Source organism: Sturnus vulgaris, chromosome 4 (genome assembly GCF_052056855.1).
Source record: "Sturnus vulgaris isolate bStuVul1 chromosome 4, bStuVul1.hap1, whole genome shotgun sequence".
Classification (NCBI taxonomy): Eukaryota; Metazoa; Chordata; class Aves; order Passeriformes; family Sturnidae; genus Sturnus; species Sturnus vulgaris.
The window spans coordinates 64,112,590-64,135,170 of NC_142246.1; the positions used below are offsets into that span (position 1 = coordinate 64,112,590).

General features: G+C 36.6%; 1 protein-coding gene across 6 annotated transcripts in view; it reads left to right on the forward strand.

Annotated features, from left to right (window-relative positions):
• The window catches only part of INPP4B (inositol polyphosphate-4-phosphatase type II B), a 294,269-nt gene extending 272,806 nt beyond the window's left edge, over positions 1–21,463 (forward strand). For 3 of the 6 annotated variants that reach the window (XM_088164137.1, XM_088164134.1, XM_088164133.1), the window contains exon 25: positions 14,826–16,195. In XM_088164137.1, coding sequence (XP_088020263.1) covers positions 14,826–15,000 — 175 coding nt within the window. In that variant the 3' untranslated portion in view covers positions 15,001–16,195. Of the gene's footprint in view, positions 1–14,825; positions 16,196–16,237 lie in introns of those variants that run through there. The other 3 variants (XM_088164138.1, XM_088164136.1, XM_088164135.1) reach the window with 3 other exon arrangements.
• Positions 21,464–22,581: the final 1,118 nt, after the last annotated feature.

Consider the following 22,581-nt stretch of genomic DNA (forward strand, 5'->3'; position numbering starts at 1 on the left):
CACTGCTGAACTGGTGTGTAGGCTTCTGAGTGTTGATGGATAGTCTTCCCTCAACATCATCCTGAATAAAGTCCTCTCTTGCTTTCCTGCTGCGTGGTCACCTCAGGGAGAAGACTGCTGCTATGTCACCTTTCTCTGTAAAAATTTGCTACCACAATGCTATTATCAGCAAATTTGTAGACAGTCACTTTAAAATTAGTTTGACATTCCTGTTAAACAGATGCAGATCATTTGCCATGTGAAGATGCTTTTTGAATTTATTTTCGAAGTAAGTTAGCACATATCAGACCACTAGGATGCTGTTCATTTTCTCTCTTGTGCAGTGCAAGCTGCCCAAGATGTGCTGCCAGGTAGAGAGATTTTGCTTTTGCTTCTATAGGATTGTTTTTCTTCTCTTAAGTTGCATTGCTGCATTCTGTAAATACTGTCATGCCCTTGTAGCAACTTACATCCTTCTGCTCTTTCTCAGAGGGAAAAGTACATTCCTTCATAGAATCACAGAATGGCTTGAGTTGGAAAGGACCTTAACAATCACCTCGTTCCAACCCCCTGCCATGGGCAGGGACATCTTCCACTAGACCAGGTTGCTCCAAGCCCCATCCAAACTGCCCTTAAACACTTCCAGGAATGAGGCATCCACAATTCCATTAAGCCCTTAATGTGAATACAGCCATATGCTGTGTTTGCTCTACAGAAGAATTAGAATATTCTGTTGTGACTGTGGTTATTGCCTGGCTGTAATTTGCATAATTTCAATCTAGTAGATCAAAAGTCAAGAAAATATTTTTCTGGATAAAGGGGATTAAAGTCACCTTTTGGTGATGCTTGACAAGGCAACATTGCATACATCAAAGCTTTGCCTCTCAAGTATGTTGATCTGTGTGATAGTGCACATAATGTGCACACACACAATTATATGCAAATATAGAAATGTAGGAATTGGTGTATTTTAGTTTGTCACATTGCTTAATTATTTAAAATGGCTTTAAAACTTTGCAAATATTTTTCCAAGACAGGAAAATGGTTTTAGGGTACTTTATTTCTGTATCACTGTGGTTTCTGATTGGCAATTAAAAGGCAATTAAAACACTTAAGACTTTCATGTCCTGCATTGCCCTTTAGGTTTATTATCTTCATATGATGATCCTTGTTTGTAGGTGAAGATTTTGGTGGGATACAAGCTCTTGAAAAATGGGGTCATTTCATATAATGTGATCAAGCTCTTGTTCTTGATTTTCAGGGAACCTTGAGTGCAGTAACATTTTTCAAACCAGACACGTTTTCTCACTTTCACACCAAGGATATTCACTGGCAAGAGAATGCTGAGCACCGTAGTCTAGAAAACTATTTGTAGGCTTAGCTGACTTTTTAAAAATCTTTTTGTGACAGATGTATCTCAAATTTTATGTTTTATATCCCAAGGGCAATCATTCTTCCTGCTGTCACAAAGAATCTTCTTTCCTGCAGCACAATGGGGATAACAAAACTCATTTCAGTCTCAGTTTAATTCCAATGTAAAAAACTTGGAATGAGGTGGTAATGAACTTGAACTCAGTACAGATTACCTCCTGCATGCTTACACAGATGCTCAGACGTAGGACAGATATTTTCCAGACATGGTTCTACTCTGAGAGTGTTTTTCTCTTCAGCAGATTAAACCCTGAAATTTTCTGCTTTGCCTTTTGTTACAGTTAATACAGTAACACCGTTTGGAGTTCACCTCCTAGGTTTGAATTAGACCTACATAAATACATACCCAAAAGAGGAAAAGATGATCGTCATGATTATCAGGATGAGATAATTCTAGCAAATAATGAGTTGCTAAGATAAAGAGACTGATCCTCTGAAACAGAGAATGATCAGACCAATCAAAACCATTTGGAAAGCAAAACTCAAGCATGTCTCATAGTCCCAGCTGTGCAGTCCAATGAGTACTGTGCTGATAACAGCCACCATCTCCCTTCAAGTGCTTTGAATCTGGACATGTATGTCTTTTCCAAAATAGTGGCTTGTGCCCTATACATTTATTACGCTCCTGGACGAATGGCCAAATAATAATTTTTATTTTACCTGGAATAAAACTGGAATAGCTCTAGCAAAGTCAAAAGAATGACACCAGCAAACACTGGCTAGAAATTAGCTGTCAGAGATCTCTGGTGAGCCTTGTCCTGTGCCCTGCTCCAAGCAGCTGCACCAGCTGTATGCCAAGCAGGGAAGGGAATGCAGATCTGTATGATGCTGTCATCAGTCCTTTCTGGCCAGTCTGCTCTCCACTAAGAGTCAACACCAACATTTAAGTTAAAAAACACTTTCTCCCCATGCATTCGGCCTTCCAGGCACAGATGAGGTATCAGTCCTCCCCAGTGCCTCTCTATGGTGAGGACTTCACTGATCTCTAGAGTAATGTGTAACCAAATGGAATAATGGGTCTACACTGGGAAAAGTCTAAAGACCTTTTTTCAGACAGGATCAACACCTGGTATTGTTGCTTTATGCAAATACTACAGCTTCATTATTATTGCACTACAAAATGCATTAGGCATCTAATTTCCTTTGTAAATGAAGCAATGTATTACTTCAATAGCTACTTTTGAAGCTATCTGCAACTTAGACTACAGATGTTAAAACTATTGGAATTAAATGAACCCCCTCTGAATTGTAATCCTTGAATAGACTAGGGTTTTTTTTTTTAATTATAAGGTTTATTAAATTAAATATATACTACAATGGGGTGGAAAAATCCAAATGATCTTATATGGAAAAAATAAAAACTTGAAACACACTATCCATACTCCATTGGATATGGAATGCCAAAAGAGAAATAAAATATTTAATCTTGTTGCAAAGCCTAATGTTCTGTACCACATTGTAATGTAGCCCAAAACAGACAATTGCTTGCTTGTAAATATCTTGGCTTTTCTCTTATTCACACTATAGACAAAAATCAAGACTGTCCTTCAAAAATACTCTGTCATCAAGTGAGCTTTAAAGTTTGTTGTTACTGAGTTTATGGTGCTGGAGAGAAAACCTGATGCTCGTGAGGTTCATTTTTTAGATGATGCAGTGACAGTGCAAGCTTGGGCTGGAGATTATAAAGCTCTGTAAAGATGAGGGGGGCAAAAACATTGGGCAATTGGCATTGGAGAAGTTATTTCCAAAGACCATTGAATTCAGTGCAACACTTATAATCAAGCAGTTTCTATCATAAAACTTTAGATACCTATTGCATGAATGCCTAGTTAAGGACTCAAGTTCCCAACACTCTCCCGGGGGGATGGTTAGTTGCCTGATTTAGGAGCCCTGAATCATCCTGAGGATGTTCTGTAGATGTAGGGGAAGCCTGGGCTGTTAAATTTGGCACCCAAAGACTTTGCCACTCATGGTTAGGGAATATTGCCTTTTAAAGGAGTTGGATCAGATCTTGGAAGTGTATTCTGTGGTTATCATGGTAAACAGCTGAAGGTAAAATAAAGGTAGGAGGGCAAAACTTAGCATGAGGAAAATGTTGCTGACATCAGCACCTGCTGTGCTTTTAAACATATGCTTGTCACTAGACACTAATTTATTTATAATCGTGAGGTCAAGGAAGCCAGAAGTTATTAAAAAGGAGAAGCTAAATGTGTACTGTTAAGTTGCTGTTTAAACTTTAGCTGCTACAACATTTTGGCTGCTTCCTTTGCTTATTTGCTCGATTCATATGATAAAATAACTACTGCATGCTTTGAAGTAAAAGTCCACTTCGGTTACTTTCCTTGTTTATATAGAGAGCAGTAGCCATTAAGCAAGCAGTTATAATGCACTTATCATAGATTGTTATTTATTTTCATAGAAAAGCTTTAATAACTCTTCTGGACAAAGTTACTTTAGTTTACATAATTTGGCTACATTATTAATTCTGCAACTATTTAGCCATTTTGAGTAGATACATGTGTAGAAGTTACACTTTTTTACTGAAGAATAGTTTTTCAGTTTCATTAAATGTTGCTCTAATTTTTCTACCAGTGTTATTTGATGTAGTTATTTTTTGAAAAATAACTTATGATCAGTGTTCCTTAGTGAAAATACGCAGCTAATCATTTGAATGAATGGGAGGGAGAAGAAGCTTTCTAAATTAAGAATGTCTTCTTTATGGAAGCAAGTGTTTGGTAGAGAACTATTTCCTTGCCCTCAGGTTGTCTGTTGCTTCTTCAGTTGTTAAATTATTCTGTACTCAAGAGAACATTATTGGTCACATGTAAACCCATTATTTTTCCACTGAAAGTTCCATTATCTGTGAACAACTCCATCTTGGGGGAGATTATAATATTTTACATTTTCGACAATGTTCTGCATGTGATTCATTACTGTGCACCATACCTGGGAAAATGTCATTTATTATTTCATGCACCAAAGTAATCTGTCTGCACTGACGAGCATTCTTGTCTGACAAGTGCAGCTGCTGGCCTGCACTCACATGTCTTTAGCTTGCTTTGAGTCTCATATCTGCCATCATTAACAATTCATGCCAGGAGCAAAACCAAAGGAGAGTAGTTCAGGGAATTCAGAGTGCTTGCTTTGACCAACGCTTAGGTTCTAAGAGAGTAGGAAGGATAATATGAACCACGTGGTACATAAATAGTCCCCTGTGTACATTGATGAGATAACAAGAGATGCCTGTAGCTCAGCAGAGATGATTTTTAAAAATTGCTTTTGTTGTTTAACTGCAGCTTTTGTGTTTTACAGATTTTATTTAAGCTATCAGTAGCAGTGTGTTAATAGCATATTTAACAAACACAAGATTGAATACTAATAAAAAGAGACAAGCAGACTCCTTTCCAAGTATATACCAGGCTCTGACAAGATGATGTGAACTCATAAGTTTTTAATAAAGGGTAATTGAGAATAAAGCTATAAGAATGGTGATATCTTTTTTTAAAAGTGAAATTTTTTAGTTACCAAAAGCCTGTAAGTTGTGTCCAACAGCCATAGAAGTTCAGGAATATCCAAAAAACAGGACAGCATCAGCCTGCTCAGATTTTTTTTGGACAGTAGCTGCACTTTTTCATAGTCCACTGGCCATGAGCAAGAGAGGACATGTGCTAGAGAGGACTGTGAATGCTGACATGCCTCACTCACCTGGAAAGACAGTATCATTCCCAATGAGGTTAGTGTGGGATGAGTTGCAATATAATTAAAGGACATTAGCATTTATTAGAAATTTAAAAGGAGGCAGAATTCCTTAAGGCTTGACATTATAGGCATTTGGAGAGGATGAAATGTTTCTCATTAACAACCTATGTACTTTGTGACTGCACTATAGATTTTCTGTATGAAAACCTGGCCTCTGGCTCATATTTATTCAATCCAAACACCTGAAGCATATGAATTAGTGTTTCTGGTTTTTCTAGTGATTAAAGAAAACATGGCCAGAAACATGAGCAATACCAAGATTTAATATGTCTCAGACCTGTGTTGAGAACTGTATTTTTATAAAGAGAGTATAAAATCAGAGGTGCTGGCATTGCCCCCAGCACAACCTCAATAAGTGCTGTCTAACATTTTGAAGTTATTTCAAAAGACAGGGTTTTTCTGGAAAATTGGAGCTGTGTTTATCTAAAGTGGGAGATGCTGAAACACTGAAATGTTTCTTAAACTGTTTTCCTCCCCATGTGCAAAATAAGCAGTGCACCTAATAGAGTAGAAAAATGCACTGCAGACAAAGATAACTCTCCACCATCCCCGTGACAGATTTATACCCACTTGCTACCTTTTGTGTCCCATCCTGGGGAAGAAAGGAAATACTCCAACACTGCTACTGGCTTGCTGCTTCTTCAGAAGAAAATAGTAATGGATCAATGTTTCCCACAAAATCTTGGCTGTTTCCAGTTTTTTAATATGTTTTGGATTTTTCATAGTAAAACACCCTCTTTTCCCAATTATAAGCACTTAAAAATAGCATCCATTCCACTTACTTGTGATTGCAATTACCACTAAAAGTGGAAAGCCCCATTGTTGTTTTGCTTGGCAGTTGTATATGTGGCTTGCTGAGCATGTACATGAGAACATTCATACTTAAAATATCTCAAATCCAGAGACTCCAAAGTTTCAGGAATTGACAGATTCTGTAGAAGGTCCCAAGGCATTTTAGTGAAAACTCTGGTGAGAATGTTTCCTCACTACTGATTTTGTGTTTGAGAGAACACAGTCTCCAACACACGAAAGACTGACTTTATAAAAAATTAATATGTATCTGATAGTTCAGTCCAGGTCAAGAAGTAAATTGCCATTTTTTTTCATCTGTTAGAGACTTAGTTCATGGTTAAGTGATGCTGACAGTGTAGTGAACTCCTCTTCTGCTCAGGGAGTCCTGAGTGTAGTTCACAGAGCTTATCCTGAGAGCTGCATCTTTGATCTTTGGCAAACTGACAATTACTGTGACTGCACTGAGCAAAACCACGTCCTTCAGCTCTTTGTAACAGTGTAACAGAAAAATGTAGCATTTTTATAGAGAGGAAGATATTTGCACCTGTGTTATAAATTATTTACTCCTTTCTGCCAGCAAAGGTTTAAGAATGCAGAAGGTAAATATATGTTTTATTGAATTTTTAGTCTTTAGTGATCTCCAATCTTCCAAAAGTCTCTTTTTTCTTGATACTAGGGGCAAAACAGAATGGATTTTCAACTCTTTATTCTCCCTGTCAGTGCAGTGCTGTTTTTGCTTAAAAAGTGAGTCTGTGCTAATATTGTCCTTATGAGATACAATGAACTTCTTGACAAACCTGCAGTAGCATTCAAATAATATTTTCCTTACAAATCCAAGTTAACAACCAAAGAGAAAAAGCTTGTATTCAATTTATTGTTTAAAATATTTCAGTTTCAGTTCTCCTACTTGGTGCTCGGGAAAGAAAATGGCTTCCTTTTGAAGAACAGTCTCCAAAACTTTGGCCATCGTCTAAAAAGGCACTAAAACATAACAATTAGGATGAAAGAATTACATTCACTCCTAATTTCTCATAGAAAGGTTTATTCCTCTAAGTTTCCACATTGTATCTATTAACAGAAAAACCAACACATGCGTTCAAGGCATTTAAATGACAATTGTATCCATCCTTGTCATTTGCCCTGAATCAAGTACATGGAAAAAGTGTTTCAGATTCAAACAGAATTCTCCTTGCATTTTACGAAGTTGTCTAAAAATCTACCTGCTAAAGAGGTGGTTTACTGGTAGTACTGTTGGAATACAATTTCCAGGTTGCTACAGTCTGCATCTATGCAGTTTTGGATAAGTTGTTTTGGTTAGCTCCCTACCTCACCAAAGCAACACTACATATTTTGTTCCTGGTACCAGCTAAAATCAGATTTAGGTGCATTTTTTAAATTTTTTTTTTCTTGTGATTGGGGAATCTATATGTGCACAAATTCCCCTTGTATAAATATACCCACATACTGTGTGTGCTGCTCAAAGAACAGCTGGGATCAGAACAGATCAGATATCAAACTGGTTTTGTGGTTTTATAAAAATGTATCAGTGTGTTAGGTGAAAGGTTTCAATGAACTGGCATTATTTAGCTGAAAGGGAATAGCAGTTGTCTGTGGTTTATGACTCACACTTTGGTTACTCCCATGAAGAGACTATGAGAGTTGGTGTCATTAATGAGAAGCAGTCGTACTCCTCCTTTCATATATCTCAAACTGAAGTTACAGGCAAAAAAACCCAGCAAGTCACAATATTCAAATCTAGAATTCCTGCTGTTCAGCGCCCTCCTTCCTTAAAATACCCAAATTAGAGATGCAGCATAGATTAAATGATCTTCTGTTTATACAGCAGTTCTCTGACCTTAATTTTATCATCCTACCCATAGATTTGAATGCTTAGAAATGAATGACAGATTTTAAGCATCATCTTTCATGCATGTCTGTTAACTAGTGTAGGAAGCCCTTTCTGCCTCTTAAATCAGCTTTGCTACTTGTCCTCACCATGGGGAAAAAGACTAAAAAAATCTTTGTCAAAAGAAAAGAGATGACTCACAAAGATTTATTTTCATGGTCAACAGAAAGTATTTAAACCTGATTAGACATATGAAAGAATTTATTATAGATTTATGTTTCACTGTGCTATGTGAGCTAAATGTATAAATACATCTTCAGTAAAACTTCCTTGCTGTGATAGACTGGAAACCAGTGTGACTCAATAACCAATTATGCCACTGCCATAACCTTATGGAAGGGAAATGTAGGTATTCAGAGCTTAACTGAAGGTAAAACCTGTGGGGTTTTTCTTGGTTGTTTTCCTGCACAAAGATATAGACCACATTTTCTTTAGTTTTGGTTGTACATTGGACTGAATTACAAACCTTGTAGGAGAAATTTGTCAGGAAAGATTTTGCAATTTTGTCCTGAGAAATTCCCATATATATGTAATCCTAATACTTTATAGAAGAGTGTCTAGGAAGATTATTAGAACCGTATTTTTTGATAGAAAGAGAAACCTTTGTAGAATTGATGTGTGATACTGCAGAGCACTATTGGTAAATAGCAGAATGAAACAGCAAATCCTTTCCTTGGAGTATAATAGAGGTGAAAATCATGTTTCAAAAACTGCTCAGCTGTCTTGACAGGTAAAAAAGAATCTCTTCTGCAAACCCATCACTTTTCAGTTCTGAAGCTAATCTCTCACAGTCACCACAATGACTTTGCAGGACTTAAAGCCCACACTTGTAAATTGAAAACCACTGGGGATAGATTCTAGAACGTGAGCTCAGTCATTTTATACAGTGAAATTATTAAATGTTTCCTGATGCAGTTTTGGCAGATTTAGTGTACTCTCAAGTGATTCCAGGGCAATTTGGGAGTTGGCATGATGAAGGTACTGTTCCCATGTGGCAGTACCTGGTTGTCCATTTTGGCATATTAAGGGACACAGGCACAGAAAGTCAACTTGGTTTTGCTGTTCAGCTGCTGAGGGTGGATTTAACCTGCTAATGTAGGTTTCTTAAATGCAGTGACAAAAACTGGATTTTTTTCTTTATATTTCTTATATTTTAAGTATAATAATTTTGTTAATGTTATTTTTACCACATAGGTACTCTTGATGTTGAGGGAAAAACATTCTTGCAGGCATTCTCTATCAGTCACAAAAGAAAATATTAATTCTTCTGCAATCAGCAGAGATTTCTGAAGTGCTAGGATTAGCACTGGTAGAGATGTATATTATCCACTAGCATGTGTTTTATGCATGTTAGATATAAAGCTTGAAACTGCCCTTTTTTAATCTATTCTTCAGAGTTAATGGTATGTTAAAAGTAAACATAGACAAATAGTAGGGGTGCTGCTTTGTGGTGAGCCAACAATTTGGGAGATGTTTCCATAGCCCAAAGCTAGAGTAAGTTGTGCTGTTTTGTTGTCTGCAGTGCAGGGCAACAAAAAACCTCTTTCACTTGCCCTGGGAAATCCAAACACAGCTAAGCTGATAAAATAGGTTGGAAATTTGCACATTTATAATAATTTTGACTTCAAGGAGAACACATAGACAGCAGAGCAAAAGAGCAACTGTGTAAATTGAATTTTGACTTCAGAATTCCTTCCAAAAGATCATTGTCTACCTATGTGCTCACATAAAGCAGCAGGGTTTTCCTGGATATGATTGTGTGGCTGTAAAACCAAGTGTTTCCTTGCCTGTTATTAAATACTGCTGCAAGAAGATTTCTTTATTAATCTGTTGCCCTGTACTGAACTGTTATGGCCTGTCCATAGTAGTGCTTAAAAATCTGTACACTGTCCACAGCTTAGCCTCCAGTAGCTTGCTGTCTCTGACCACCTCCTCAAAATTGAATTTTTAGCTCTGGACAGATTGAAAACCCATAATAGTTTTGAGCTCAAGATCCCCAGTTATTTCATAATAGCTGTTTTTCAAGATCTAGATGTCTTATCATCATGACTGCACCACGTATGTGCTGCTTGGTTCAACTCAGTGGTCAAGCCTCTTGTTATATGCTATGCTTTACTTTTTATTTCCTAAATAATGCCTAAGAAAAGTTATGTGTTGTAACCAAGCAAGGAGAGAAGAAAGGACTGGGGAAATAGAGGATGCCAGCACAAGCAACAAGAGTAGGGAAAATCTTTTAGCACATAAAGTAAAACAGGAATAAAGGGTTTTGTGTGATAAATTGCTAAACAGATTTGATAAACAGTCTGGATTTTAGTGTATGTTTAACTAGCAGCTATCTCTAAATCACTGACTGAATTCCTCAGTATTCTTAGGTCTGAGACCGCTCATCAGTTGCAGCAGTGCTGGTTGTTTTGTGCTGAGATTATAGGATCACATAAGCAGCAAAAATTGATTTCTAGCATCTTCTACTTTATTTAGTCCATGTAGATTTGAGGGAAAAATTGTAAGTTGTTGACAGCAATTTGCATCAGTAAAAGAATAACTGTAAAGATCATTGATACGGAAGATGTCTCTGCTGGTTCCCTTCCTGTATCTTCCATTTTGAAATAATACAGAACCTTTTTTTTTGTTTGTTTTTAAAAATTGTTGAAGGTTTATTGTATCGACTTTATCTTTCAACATAAAATTTTGTTTCCCGATATTCCTTTATATGTTTTATCTGAGTTCTGCTCTGATACCAAAATCCTTCAGGACTAGGCTGAGACCTGTTTATTTCCTTCTGAATCATGTTTTATTCTTCTAGATGTTATAGTGCAGCAGCTTCATAATGGGTAGGAGATGTTCACAAGCATCCCACCTTTTCTCTTTGAAAAAGTTAAGTCTGTCTTCTTGAACTGTAGTGCTGTACATTGATACAGTTGATTATTCTCTGAACTATCTCAGACAATCCCAACAACATGTATAATATAGAAATTAGGACGCTTTCATTACAAAAACTTCTTTAGAGAAGCTGCTTCTTGAAAGCTACTTCTGAATTTGGCTGTCTTGAAATAAAAAAGATAGGTAAGTTATCAAAATTCTGTAAGACTGAGAACTGTTGGCAATCCTTTCTATTTGAAGAAATGTCTCTACTATTGTCAGATGGGATTCTAAGAAGCATCTTACTTTTGCTATTTTTCTGTGTCAGCACTGGAGTTTGACAAGAAAAACACAGCAGGACCAGAAACTACTTCCTTAAATCTGTCTGCAAAAAAGGGAAAATTCCCATATAGTACAAGTGCAGTACCATAGTCACCACTAGCACATGGGACCTCTGTTGATAGAAATCTGCCTAATTTTCTACCTTAAGAACTCCTGTAGAACAGTTCGGCATTTCCAGTGTCACTAATAACTGGAGCTGGAAAAGTTCTGAAAAGAGAAGCATATATCCCAAAGTGTCAGGATCATCTCCTCCAAAAACCTTGCACAGGCATGAGTATGACTGATAATCAAAAGCCAGAATGTACCCTCATGTGTGTGCTTGACTCTATAAGGACTTGAGAGGCTTTTTCCTCACACCATTTTCATCATCTCTGCTTCACTGCATTGAGGTTCAAATAATTTATCATCTGAATTTGGAAACAACAGAAAATACCCACTGTTTTGCCTTTATCTCATTTGATAAGCATGCAGCATTATCCCAATAGGAGTTTAAGATGATAAAACATCAAATGAGATAGAAGGCAGGCTGAAATGGTTATATTGTCATTAACTTACAGCACCCTTGGCTGATACAATGTATTTGTGCTGTGCTGTAAGTCTCAAATGAACAATTTGAGAGTAAATGAATAAAAATTATATAATAGGTTAGTGGGGTGTTCATGACTCCAGATGTTACAAACTTAAAAGCTTTCACTACTCCTGTTAAAATTATTCGTGAGATAGATACTTGCTGGTTATTTTGGGAGTTTTCTTCCTTCCTTATGGTGTTAGAGTTTGTGATGAAGATAAGATCTGAAACTATGGCTGTATCAAGGTGTGCAACCTTAGCACGTAGCACTCTGTTCTGGTTGTGCTGTCAGTCAGAAGCCAAATAAATCCAGCTGACAGGGTATTAGCAGGATTCCTGCTGTTTGCAGTAAGTCTTCTCCAGGGTTGGATGAGCCAGGGAAGCAATGTTATGATGCTGACAGCTGGGTGTAGGTCCTTGCTTTGTTTAATAGTCACTGCAGAGAACACTTGAGGGTGTGTTGGAAGGCACTGTCACTCCAGTGCATTGAAAAATATTGGCAGAGCCTAGCAAGGCATCTGACCCTGATCAAATATTCCTCTTAAATTAAAAGCATATTTAGCTATTCTGCTCAGTCTGTTCCTAGGTAGCTAATAATGGACTTGGATCCTCTTGCTCTATTTTGAGGATGTCTTATTGAATCATGCATAGAATGATGTGATTAATTTGTGGAACAGAAGTCCTGTGCCTCAGCTGTTCATGGTTGTTTTCCTGGGGGGAAGATAGAAGTTTTTATATAAAAAGGCACTTATCATTCTTTTCAGCATATCAAAGAACAAATGTACCGTAGGCTTCTCTATTGAAAAAAAATAATAGAACAAATGGCTTTTATCTGTATTTTCATCATTACACCTGCATAAATCTCACTGATGCTAATGGGACTCGTAGCAATGTAGATAAAAGCCAGTCACACTTTTGAGATGAGGAGTCCAACAGAACAAGGCACACCACAGAAGTAGGGGGGTTCATCCCTGTAGGGACAACCTGCAAGTGTGTGACTCAGCCTGTTTGGAATAAACCATTGGTGTGCAAAGCCACGGCTCTCCAGATTGATGTACCCAGTCAATCTGATTAATGTAGTGGCTGTGCAAACTTACTGAATGCTCAACTTTACTGCTGCCCAGATGGATTTCTCCAGAGAAAAAAAGTCTGGTCTCTGCATCCACTCTGCCATAGGAGCACATGTGATGTCTCTCATGGAAGGGACACAGGGCAAACAAAAATCACCTCGACTCTGACTGAGAAGGAAGAGATGGGACTATGAGGGTTGAGCTAGAGCTCTGAATTGTGGGCATAATGGGAGGAAGCTGAAACCTGCAGGCTCACCTTGAAGAGTAGGAAGGGGTGTGAGGGGACAGTGCAAAAGGGTCAAAGGGGCAAACCTATGGGATGCTGTAGAGATTTTTAAAAAAAGGAAAAACCAGCTAGCAGCAGGTTCTTAAAAGTATATAGAAATACATGATGAAGGACAACATTAACTGAGAGCAATATAGTTAGTCCTCATAGCTGATGACAAATGGTAATGTCACTGTGAGCAGAAGAGGAAGGAGGTTCTGTGGGTAGACCCTAGGAACCGAGGTATGAACTGGGGCGGTCTGATAGAAAATTACTTATTTCAGTGTTGACAAGGCCACTAAATCATGCAATTTGTTTCATTTCTTGATAGTTTCTGAATGTCTACAGTACAGTTTGAGTTCTGCCCAAGTTCTATCTATGGACACTCGAAATCTGTAGACCAAAAGCAGCAGATACACTGCCACCAGCAATTACTATGACGTAGGTGAAAATAGTAGGGATTTTATTTCTTTCTCTTTTATTTTGCTATTTAAAATAGTATGTGTTGAACTCATTAATAGCGTAGTATACAGATTGAATATTCAAAGCAGAGAATAAGGTTCAGAACTTATTATGGAAGGCTTGTTTGAAAGAGAAATTGGGCAAGGAATGGTTTTCATCAACCCCTTGCCTAAGATTCCACCTGTGAACGCAGTTCTTACACCTCTCTTGCTATCCAAGCTTAAGAAATGCAACATTGCCCTTTCACACACAAATCAGAAAGGCAGGCTTTCTGTAAGGTGATGTGGCTGCTGCTGTTTTCAGAGTATCCTTTTCGTCTTATCTGGGGCTCAGTGACATTACCTTTACTGTCCCACAGCCTCTTTATGTCTGCCAAAAATTTCTTTCTTGAAACAAAGAGCATGTTTGTGACATGTGCTTCTGAAAAGGCACTGTGTTGTCATCTGATATATTTAGATATTCTCAAGTCCACAGAAACAAAAGGCAAGTTGTCTTTTCATCACAGGATATTCATAGTAAATAGAAAAATAAAAATCTTAGCAGTCCTTACTGCCCAAAGCATGTTTATAAACAGGACTCCTAAGTGCATACAAGTAAACTTCAGAGGGATTAAAGAAGTGTGGTTGAAGTGTTAGTAATTCTACTTTTAGAGCATCTGCCAAGAGTACAACAGGAAAGCCTGGCAGTGTATGCCTGTTGATCTGGTAGGACAGTGACCACACAATTTAGAGTGATTCAGTAGAACTTTCTTGTAAGCAGATTAGTTCCTCCCTGGGTTGACTGAAGAAGATAAAAGATGATTTACTTACAGGAATGTAAGTGCAAGCCTTTAAATAAAAAAGAACTACTATTGACTTTTAAAACTGAGTCACCAGCACTGATGAATTTTTGAAGTCAATTTGCCATCATTTAATACTATTTTAGAATAACTGTTAGTGCCTAGCCTTTTTATTTCTGCCAATAAACTGCATAAGAGATACTGAAGCAGGGCTGAACACCATGGAGACACAATTTTTTTCAGTGTTGCATTGTGACATACTCATGATCTTTTTTCCTTTGCTTCCTTAACTTCTTTTTTTTTAACTTCCTTATTTCATTTCTGTTCAGTGTGTGTGTTCATTTTAGTGATAGTGTAGTTCATTGTGGAAGTTATTTAATGTTCACTTGTGAATACTAGTCCAAGGCAGCTAGCAGGATTAATGTCTTAATAGCCACCTAGCCATCATGCTTCTCATGTCAGCTGTAGAATACAAGAGTTATATTGGAAGTACTTAGATAAATCTATTTCATCAAAATGGCTATGTACTTTCACTTTGTCAAAATGCCTGCGTGTTGGCTTTCTTTGCTGCTTAAATGCTGTTCTATCTGTTCCTAACTTCCCCTGTTTAACAGCAGACAAACCCAGGGAGCACTGAATGAATCGGATGATCCCGAAACAGGCTGTCTAACTGATAACAAGCCAACTTCTCGACACTTCTATCCTGTCGCCTTGCTGCTTGTCAGCTCACACTTGCTGGTTGTGTGGCTTATTTTAAGTCTTGCTTTGCTATTAGCCAAATATCAATAAACTTCACTTGTGTTCCTTTCTTTTCTACAAACAGCAACAAACTAACTCTAGAAAAAAGGAATTATGTTGTAATATTTCTACAGTCTCAGACCCCAAGGATTCATCTTTAAGATACCAATGTCTGAAATGTACTGTGTTTTCATTCTTTTTTTCTGAACTCCGACAAGTATACTATGCATTGGGTGAATTGGTTTGCTCTTTCTGTTCATGGTAAAGCTTTCCCACTGTAATTAGTGCAAAGAAAGCCCACTTACAATGCTGTCACTGTATAGAAGTCGTGGAATCCTGAATGCTTGAACCCCTCTTTCCAGAGTAATTAGTCTGACAAAAAAAAAAAAAGTTAAAAACTAATTTGCACAACACAAACTAACCCCTAGACAAATATGGCAGGGCAATGGTTTGTGAGACTTATCTTTCGTTGTGTTTTTTTCATTGTTACTAGCTGATGGGATTGTTTTCGTTTAATAAATGATTATTACTTTGCTACAACTAACCCTCTTCTGTAGAGTAACTAAATGGAATAGAATAAGTTCTGTTTTGTAATGAAATTAACCTGTTTGTAATTGTTGCTTTAGTTGCTTTTGCTTTCAAGACACTTTTATATTCTTTTTAACAAAGTCTTGTTTATGTCTTGATGCACCACTTTGGCACTTGTGACTTTTGTACTGTATGTGAACAAACATCCTTCCTTTATAAAGCAGAGAGGTGGATTGGGCTGTTTGAAAAGCCATTCTCTCTTTTTTTCATTGCAAAGCTGAACATACAGGAAATGAAGCAGAGATGAAACTTTCCTTCACAAATCTCTAGGGCCAGACTTAATAAAATGCCTTATTCCTAGAATGCGCATTTTAGGGCAATGTATATTCGCACATATATAGCAAACAAATTGAAAAAAAAAAAAGCTATGAAAAGATTTAAAAGGCAAATATATTTCTGGAATTAGAACAAAAGGTATCATTAAAGTATTTAATTTTTTTTACTGAACTTTAAACCTCAAGGGCAGATATATTAGGGGGGATGGAAAATCTTATCACCTATTTCTGAGGGCAATAACTGTACTGGGCCTGGCCTTGGATTTAATTTTGTAAGATGTATCATCACTCGTGGAAAACAAAAATGTAGAGTTGAATCTTTGTTATTTTTACTTCAACTGTTGCTGAAACTCTGCAATGAACAAATAAAGCATATTTATTTATTCTGTGTTTCATGAAGTTGTACTTTTTCCCCCTTTCACTAGAGAAGGATGCCGCATAGAGAATGTTCTGAAGAATGTCAAATGCAGAAAGTATGCATTCAACATGATACAGCTGATGGCTTTCCCAAAGTACTACAGACCTCCAGAGGGGACATATGGAAAAGCTGACACCTAAGTTTAACAAAAGTGTGATCAGGAGCATACATCATGCTAATTAGTGAATATAACAACTGCTGTTTATGACGTATGAATTGGGAATGTATAACCAGTGGAGGTGTTACTTTTATCAGGTTTTATTATTTTACATTAAAATTAATCTGGTTAGTCATTATGAAATAAATACCATGAAAATCAATGGACTGGTTATTCTGAAAATCAAATATATTCAACTTTGTGAAGTTGAAGCTTAGTATGGCTCAAAAGGCAGCTGGAATTAGTTTTTGGGGTCATTTGATTGAAGATTAAAAAGGGAAATGGCATTTGCTGTAGGAACAGAGATTAGTAATCTGCAAGGTGGCATTCTAACTCCAAACCAAATCATAAGATTTGATTTAAGGAGTCTCTCACTGCTGGAAAAGGTGTTTTCTGGAACCAGCAGAGCACTGAGCTCTTGATCACTAATGATTAAACCTGTTGCAGAAATGTTTATGAAAGACGCTAATGTTAATACCTGGGCTAAATATAATTTTGGTAATTACAATTAGCTTCTTTACATAAGCATGGTAACTTCATAATATGTTTTTAGTAATTGCAGACTGTAATTTCAGCAATTCCATTCTGATTTCCTGCAGTTCATTTGGATGTATCACTCTTGGTTTTCTGTACCCTAGCCAAATACCACTTATTTCACTTTCACATAAATGACATTGAAATCATGGAGATTAATTCCACAAGTAAAGTGACCTGAATTTGACCTCCTATTTAGTATAAACCCTTAAAAGTAAATTTTCTTTAGTGGTAGGGAAAATAAGTTGTATATACAGGATTTAATGTATCTTTAGGCCATGAAAACATGTATGTTATTACAAAGCCTAAAATAAATGTTACGAGTAAACTGCTGTACTAGGATTAGTTAGCCACTGCAGCTGATGTATTTCAAATTTGTAATGCTGCAGGTAGACACTCTGGGATGAAGAACTATCAGCTTTAAAAATGAATGTTAATGCTCTGCCAGCTTGTGTTAGTCATGAAATTTATCTTGCAAAGAACGTTTGTGTTTTCTAATTGTATCTATTTATTACCTTCTTCTGCCTCCCAGAGAGAAATACAATTTTTAGCTCCCAAGTATTCACTGGTTACTGACCTTTATGTAATGCATTCTTTTCATATCTAGAGCAGAAGTATGAGAAATTTATCTTAATGAAACTACCCTGGGAATTTGAGCATCTGTAGGAAATTGTAATTGCCATGGATAAGGAGTAAATGTTTGCTTACTCCTATGGAAGTCAAAGAAATCTCTATGCACAATGAGTTATAATTTGTTCTTTTTAATCCATTAATACCCATTACTCGGTATAAATCTGTAACTATAATGGAATTTAAGAGCCTGGTTCTGCAAATTCTATTTGGGCAATCCCATGGAACTGATCTATCATTTGGCTAAAATTAAATCCATCTTGTATATTTTCTCCAAGATCAGGCTTTGGAGTTCATAGGAAAACATCAGCAAGAGATCCTTGTTCTAATATTCATTGACTTCAGTGGAGCCATAAATTCACCTGTACAATATATTAACTAATTGGAACTTTTTTTCAAAGAAAAGTAGGTAACATAAGTAGTGTTTTGGTGCATTAGTTTTTTATTTCCATTATATAATGTGCTATCCATAATTGTTTAATGATAGCACATTGTTTGATGGCTTCCTTGTTTGTGGAATGTATTACTTCAGTAGATGTCAGAAGAGTTGGCAATGCATCACAGATAAGCTCAGACTGATGAGAACATAATGCCTTGATTTTTTTCTTGTCATGTACCAGTAGAAGTGGACAATACTCATTGGGTGGCTGGATATGTGCATAAATTAGTGTTTGGTTCTATGAATATAATGTAGCTGATCTGTATGAAATTTTTTTTTGGATTTATGGAGCGTAATTCTTCATAGAAAAGTAATGTTTTCTTTGTCAGGCTGCTGCACTAGCCCTCACTATATACATGTTTATTATTAGCTTAGAAAGCCTTGCATGTGCAGTTTAGAGATAGTGATGTATTTCTCATGGATCTCTGAAATAACTCCCAGGTATGCAGTGGAGAATGCCAACCATCATACAGTAATTCTGAAACTATCTGTAAAAATCTCAGTGGGGGTGGTGTTCCCTGCTGGGTGCTATGGGTACCTAGACTTCTTTATCTGGGTCCCGTTGACATTCTGTCAAGTTAAAAATATGAAATTATCTAGGTTTTCTTGTCAGGAAAATAGTCTTTCAAGATTCTGCTGCAGCATTTTAATGCTACCTGGGCTCTAAATTGCCATTGTCACTACCGTGTTATTTTTGTGTTGAAGTTGTTTTTCACATTGAAGCCAAGGATTTGATGAGGAAAAAGAAAAAAATGGCACTGGATTACTGTCCTTTTTGTTTTAACAGCCATTCACAGTATGTTCTTGTGAAATTAAATAATCTCTTATTTGCTAAAGATCATTAAGACAAAACCCCAAAGACATCAGTGGGCTGCAGTGAAATTTCATTGTGCTTGGGCCATTAGAGAAGAGTTGGTGGGTCTTGTGCTAAATAATACTGAAATTTTTGAAGGTAATTTTTGGACTGGAACATCTTATAGGTCAGGAGGGCTTTGTAAAACCTGCTGAAGTGCTCCAAGTCTCCTGGAAAAGCCTAGTTGCTTCAGTACCAAAACAGGCCCAAATCATTCAAAATCCATGGCTTTTCTGGTTTGTCTTTTATGAAGAAACAAAGAGGGGTTTGCTGCAGGTTGATGCTTGTGTTACTTGGAGTACATTTACTCTTTGTAGCAGCTGCTTCCAGCCTTGTGGGTTGTTTGAATATTTAACAGAGGAGTTAAATCATCCCTGGGGTCTTGCACATTATCTTGTAGCTCACTGGGGATATCAGAGGAGCAAAACTAAACTACTTAATTTTTATAATCAAATTACATTCTTTGTTTTGCAGAGTGATAAGGTAAGCATAGCGATTTTGGTGGTGGCTTCACAAAAACTGTTCCATACATGCTCTCTTATAACTCTTGTAAGGTATAAAATAACCTGCTTTTAGGGGAGGGCAGTTCTCAAGGGTTAAAAGATGAAAATTAAAAAATACATCTGGCATCTAAAGCCAAATATTGTATTACAGAAGATATTATCTTGTACAAATCAAATCAGGATCTGTCTTGAGGAATCCTGAAATAAGGGCTTCTAGCTTTCAATATTTGTACAATGCATCACATACTTACATAGGGGTTTTGTACCACAGAGTAGTGTCTAAATAGAGAGCTAGTCTAAAATGCCTAAAAAATAAGGAAGGAATGTTAAAATAATTTTTTCCCAGAAATGTTTGTAATATTGTTATAATACATAACATGTCTATAACTGACATTAAGCAGGCAGGTCTTTTTTTCTGAAGGCTTTCAAGGAATTTAAAATACATTATGGTTAATGTTTATACTTTGGCTTTTATGGAGCAATTAGGAATCAAAACATTTTAATTATGTTATCTGATTTTTGTCTATGTGAAGCTGTGTATTTTAATGGAATCTTAGCAATGTCTGTGTTATAAAGAAATAATAATTTAGGAGGACAACTGAAACAAAATATTAATTGAGAAATAGCCTTAATAAAGGCTTGCCATGTTAATTTTTGTACTGTCTGAATATTGCCATTACATAAATGAAATGAGGGAAGTAACAAACAATTTTGTGTCTACATCAGTCTCTCCTGATGAAAATTCACTTAATTGCAGTGGAATAAATTGTAGTGGTATTCTAAAACTTCACTAGTAATTTAGGTATAAAAAAGTGCAACACTTCATTTTGAAGCCTACTTTAAAGTATGCCTGTTAAAAGTTTCAGGAAAAACTTATTTTTATTTCTAGATTAAACACAAGTTCCAAGAAATCCTATGGTCCATTTTTAAAAAAAGCAGAAAATGCACTGAACGTCAACCAGTGTCATAAAAAAGCAATTGAATTGAAAACTATGCAGCAAAATTACTTGTGTGAATTAATGTATGTAATCAGTTAACAGTCTTAAACATATATTGTGTCAGTTGTTTATGTTGTAAACTTGAAACCATTGATCTCTATATTTATGCTCTTATTTTATTATAAAGAAGTGTACTGTATAGGCAATGCCATGAGACATGAATTTGCATCTTGCTTTTCACTTCCTTGCAGCTTAAAAGCAGATGTTTACAATGGAAATGCTTTAAAATAATTTGCTGCTCTTGAGAACACAAACTTATCTTGCATATTGCATGTTTACAAAAAAGATCATAGAAATGCTTTTTTAGAGGGAAAAAAGACTTCACAGACTTCAGTCCTTAAAACATTGCTTTTTCCCTTAGTCATGCAACAGCTCGACTGTTGGGTTGCCAAGAATTCAGCTTGAACTCTACAGGACTCAAACATTTATTTCCTCTTTTTTTCATAGCATCTGCTGAATAAGTAATATAACAACCATGACTATCAGCATGATACCCATGATCCAAGGTGAAAAACTTGCATTTGCTCAGATATGAGCAATACTTCAGGGTAAATAAACTATAAGACACTTGTGAACGAACTGGTGTCTCCCTGTTCCAAAGAGCTGAATCATGAGGCACAGGATTTGTGTGCTGATTGGGAAAAAGAGTTACAGTACGAGTCTGACTATGATAAAAGAGTGCCCTGGATGGGTTCAGAGTGGTGAGATTTGAACCACGCTGCTCTTACTTAGACCTCTGACTGTTGGCAGTGGTTTTTGGTTACTCTTCCCACGCATGCAAAATGCTTTAAAAGTTTTCAGCACTTCTGTTTATGAATGGTCTGACTTTAAAACTTCTAAAATCCCAAATTACTTTGGTACTTGTTCTCCTTTTGTGTCACTGTCCCTTATGATGTTCCTGTCTTACATTTTAGAGCACACAGGGCTGTGTATAAGTAACCTTAACAGGACTTCAGTCCATGGCATATGTTTGTCCAGAGAAACAAAGCACAACTATAGGAATTCAATGTTTTTTATATTTCAGGATTTATCATTTTTGTTTCCTTGCTGTCTGTAAGCCATGACCATTGTACACCATGTGTATATTTTTATTTAAATAAATGTAATGTTTATTTTTTATGTTTCTGACTTTTTTTTTGTTATTCATTTTTCATTGTCATTGCAATGGTGTTGCCCTGAGGGAGGATTATCCATGCTGATGAGATTATGTTCCCTCCTAAAGGAGTTGGTAGGAAGCACACTCACATCACTACTAGGAGCAAGGATTTAAGACAAGTTCTGATACAACAGTTAAAAGCCTGCAATGGGCAAAACTTAATAGTTCCTATTCTTCTTAGTCTTACCACAACTTTCATCTCAGAACCAGGTGGGTCATGCATTTTCTAGTTCAAAGCAAACAAAACATGCACATGCCCATAAGGAAATCCCTTTCACATAACTGTTGATCTGTAATTCAGGTGGGATCAACAGCTTTCAAAATGAAGACTTTTAAAAAGGTGACATGTCGTGCTTTGTCTGGCATTACATCTTCACCATCTCAGTGACAGACCTCGGGAAATAAGTATGGGTTGCTTCTGTGCTGGTTTTTTGAGCTGCTGTTGGTATCTAGATTTATTACATGATCTGTCACCACAATGAAAGGTAAGTTCCCCATGGCTGGCTGAAATGTACCAAAGAAATCTTTTCGGATACATGATAAAATGTGGCTCATCTGTACTGTCAGCACTGTGAGTAGAAGGTTAGTGCATAATTTAGTATCTCTGTTTATATATTAGCATTTTTAGTTTTACTGAGATATATTTAGTGAGATTTTAATTACTTGCAAAGTTCTTGATAACCTTTAGAAAACACTGGAAATTAGTGATTCTTATGGAAATAACTCTAAAAGTTAACAGGAGCCTAGGAGTTTTGTCTCTTACTAATAAAGGTGAAAGTCTTTTAAAATTACTTTGTCTCACTTTGCATCTTTATGGCTTTTATCTTCCATGTCAACTGAGAGTCACTTTCTTCTCAGGGCAATGTAATAGAGAAAAAGAGAAAGAACCTACAGCTGTAATGAGATAATAGAATAATATGACAATAAAAATATGTTTTTACCAATTCCCTTTCCAATGTTTCTTCAGGGCACGCTTGTGTACATGACCTGATATTTCTGAACCACAGTTTGCAGTGTTCTGAACTGGGCTGACCATTGCTGCCACTAAGAGAATGTGTAACCAAATGCTACTTCTGCTAGG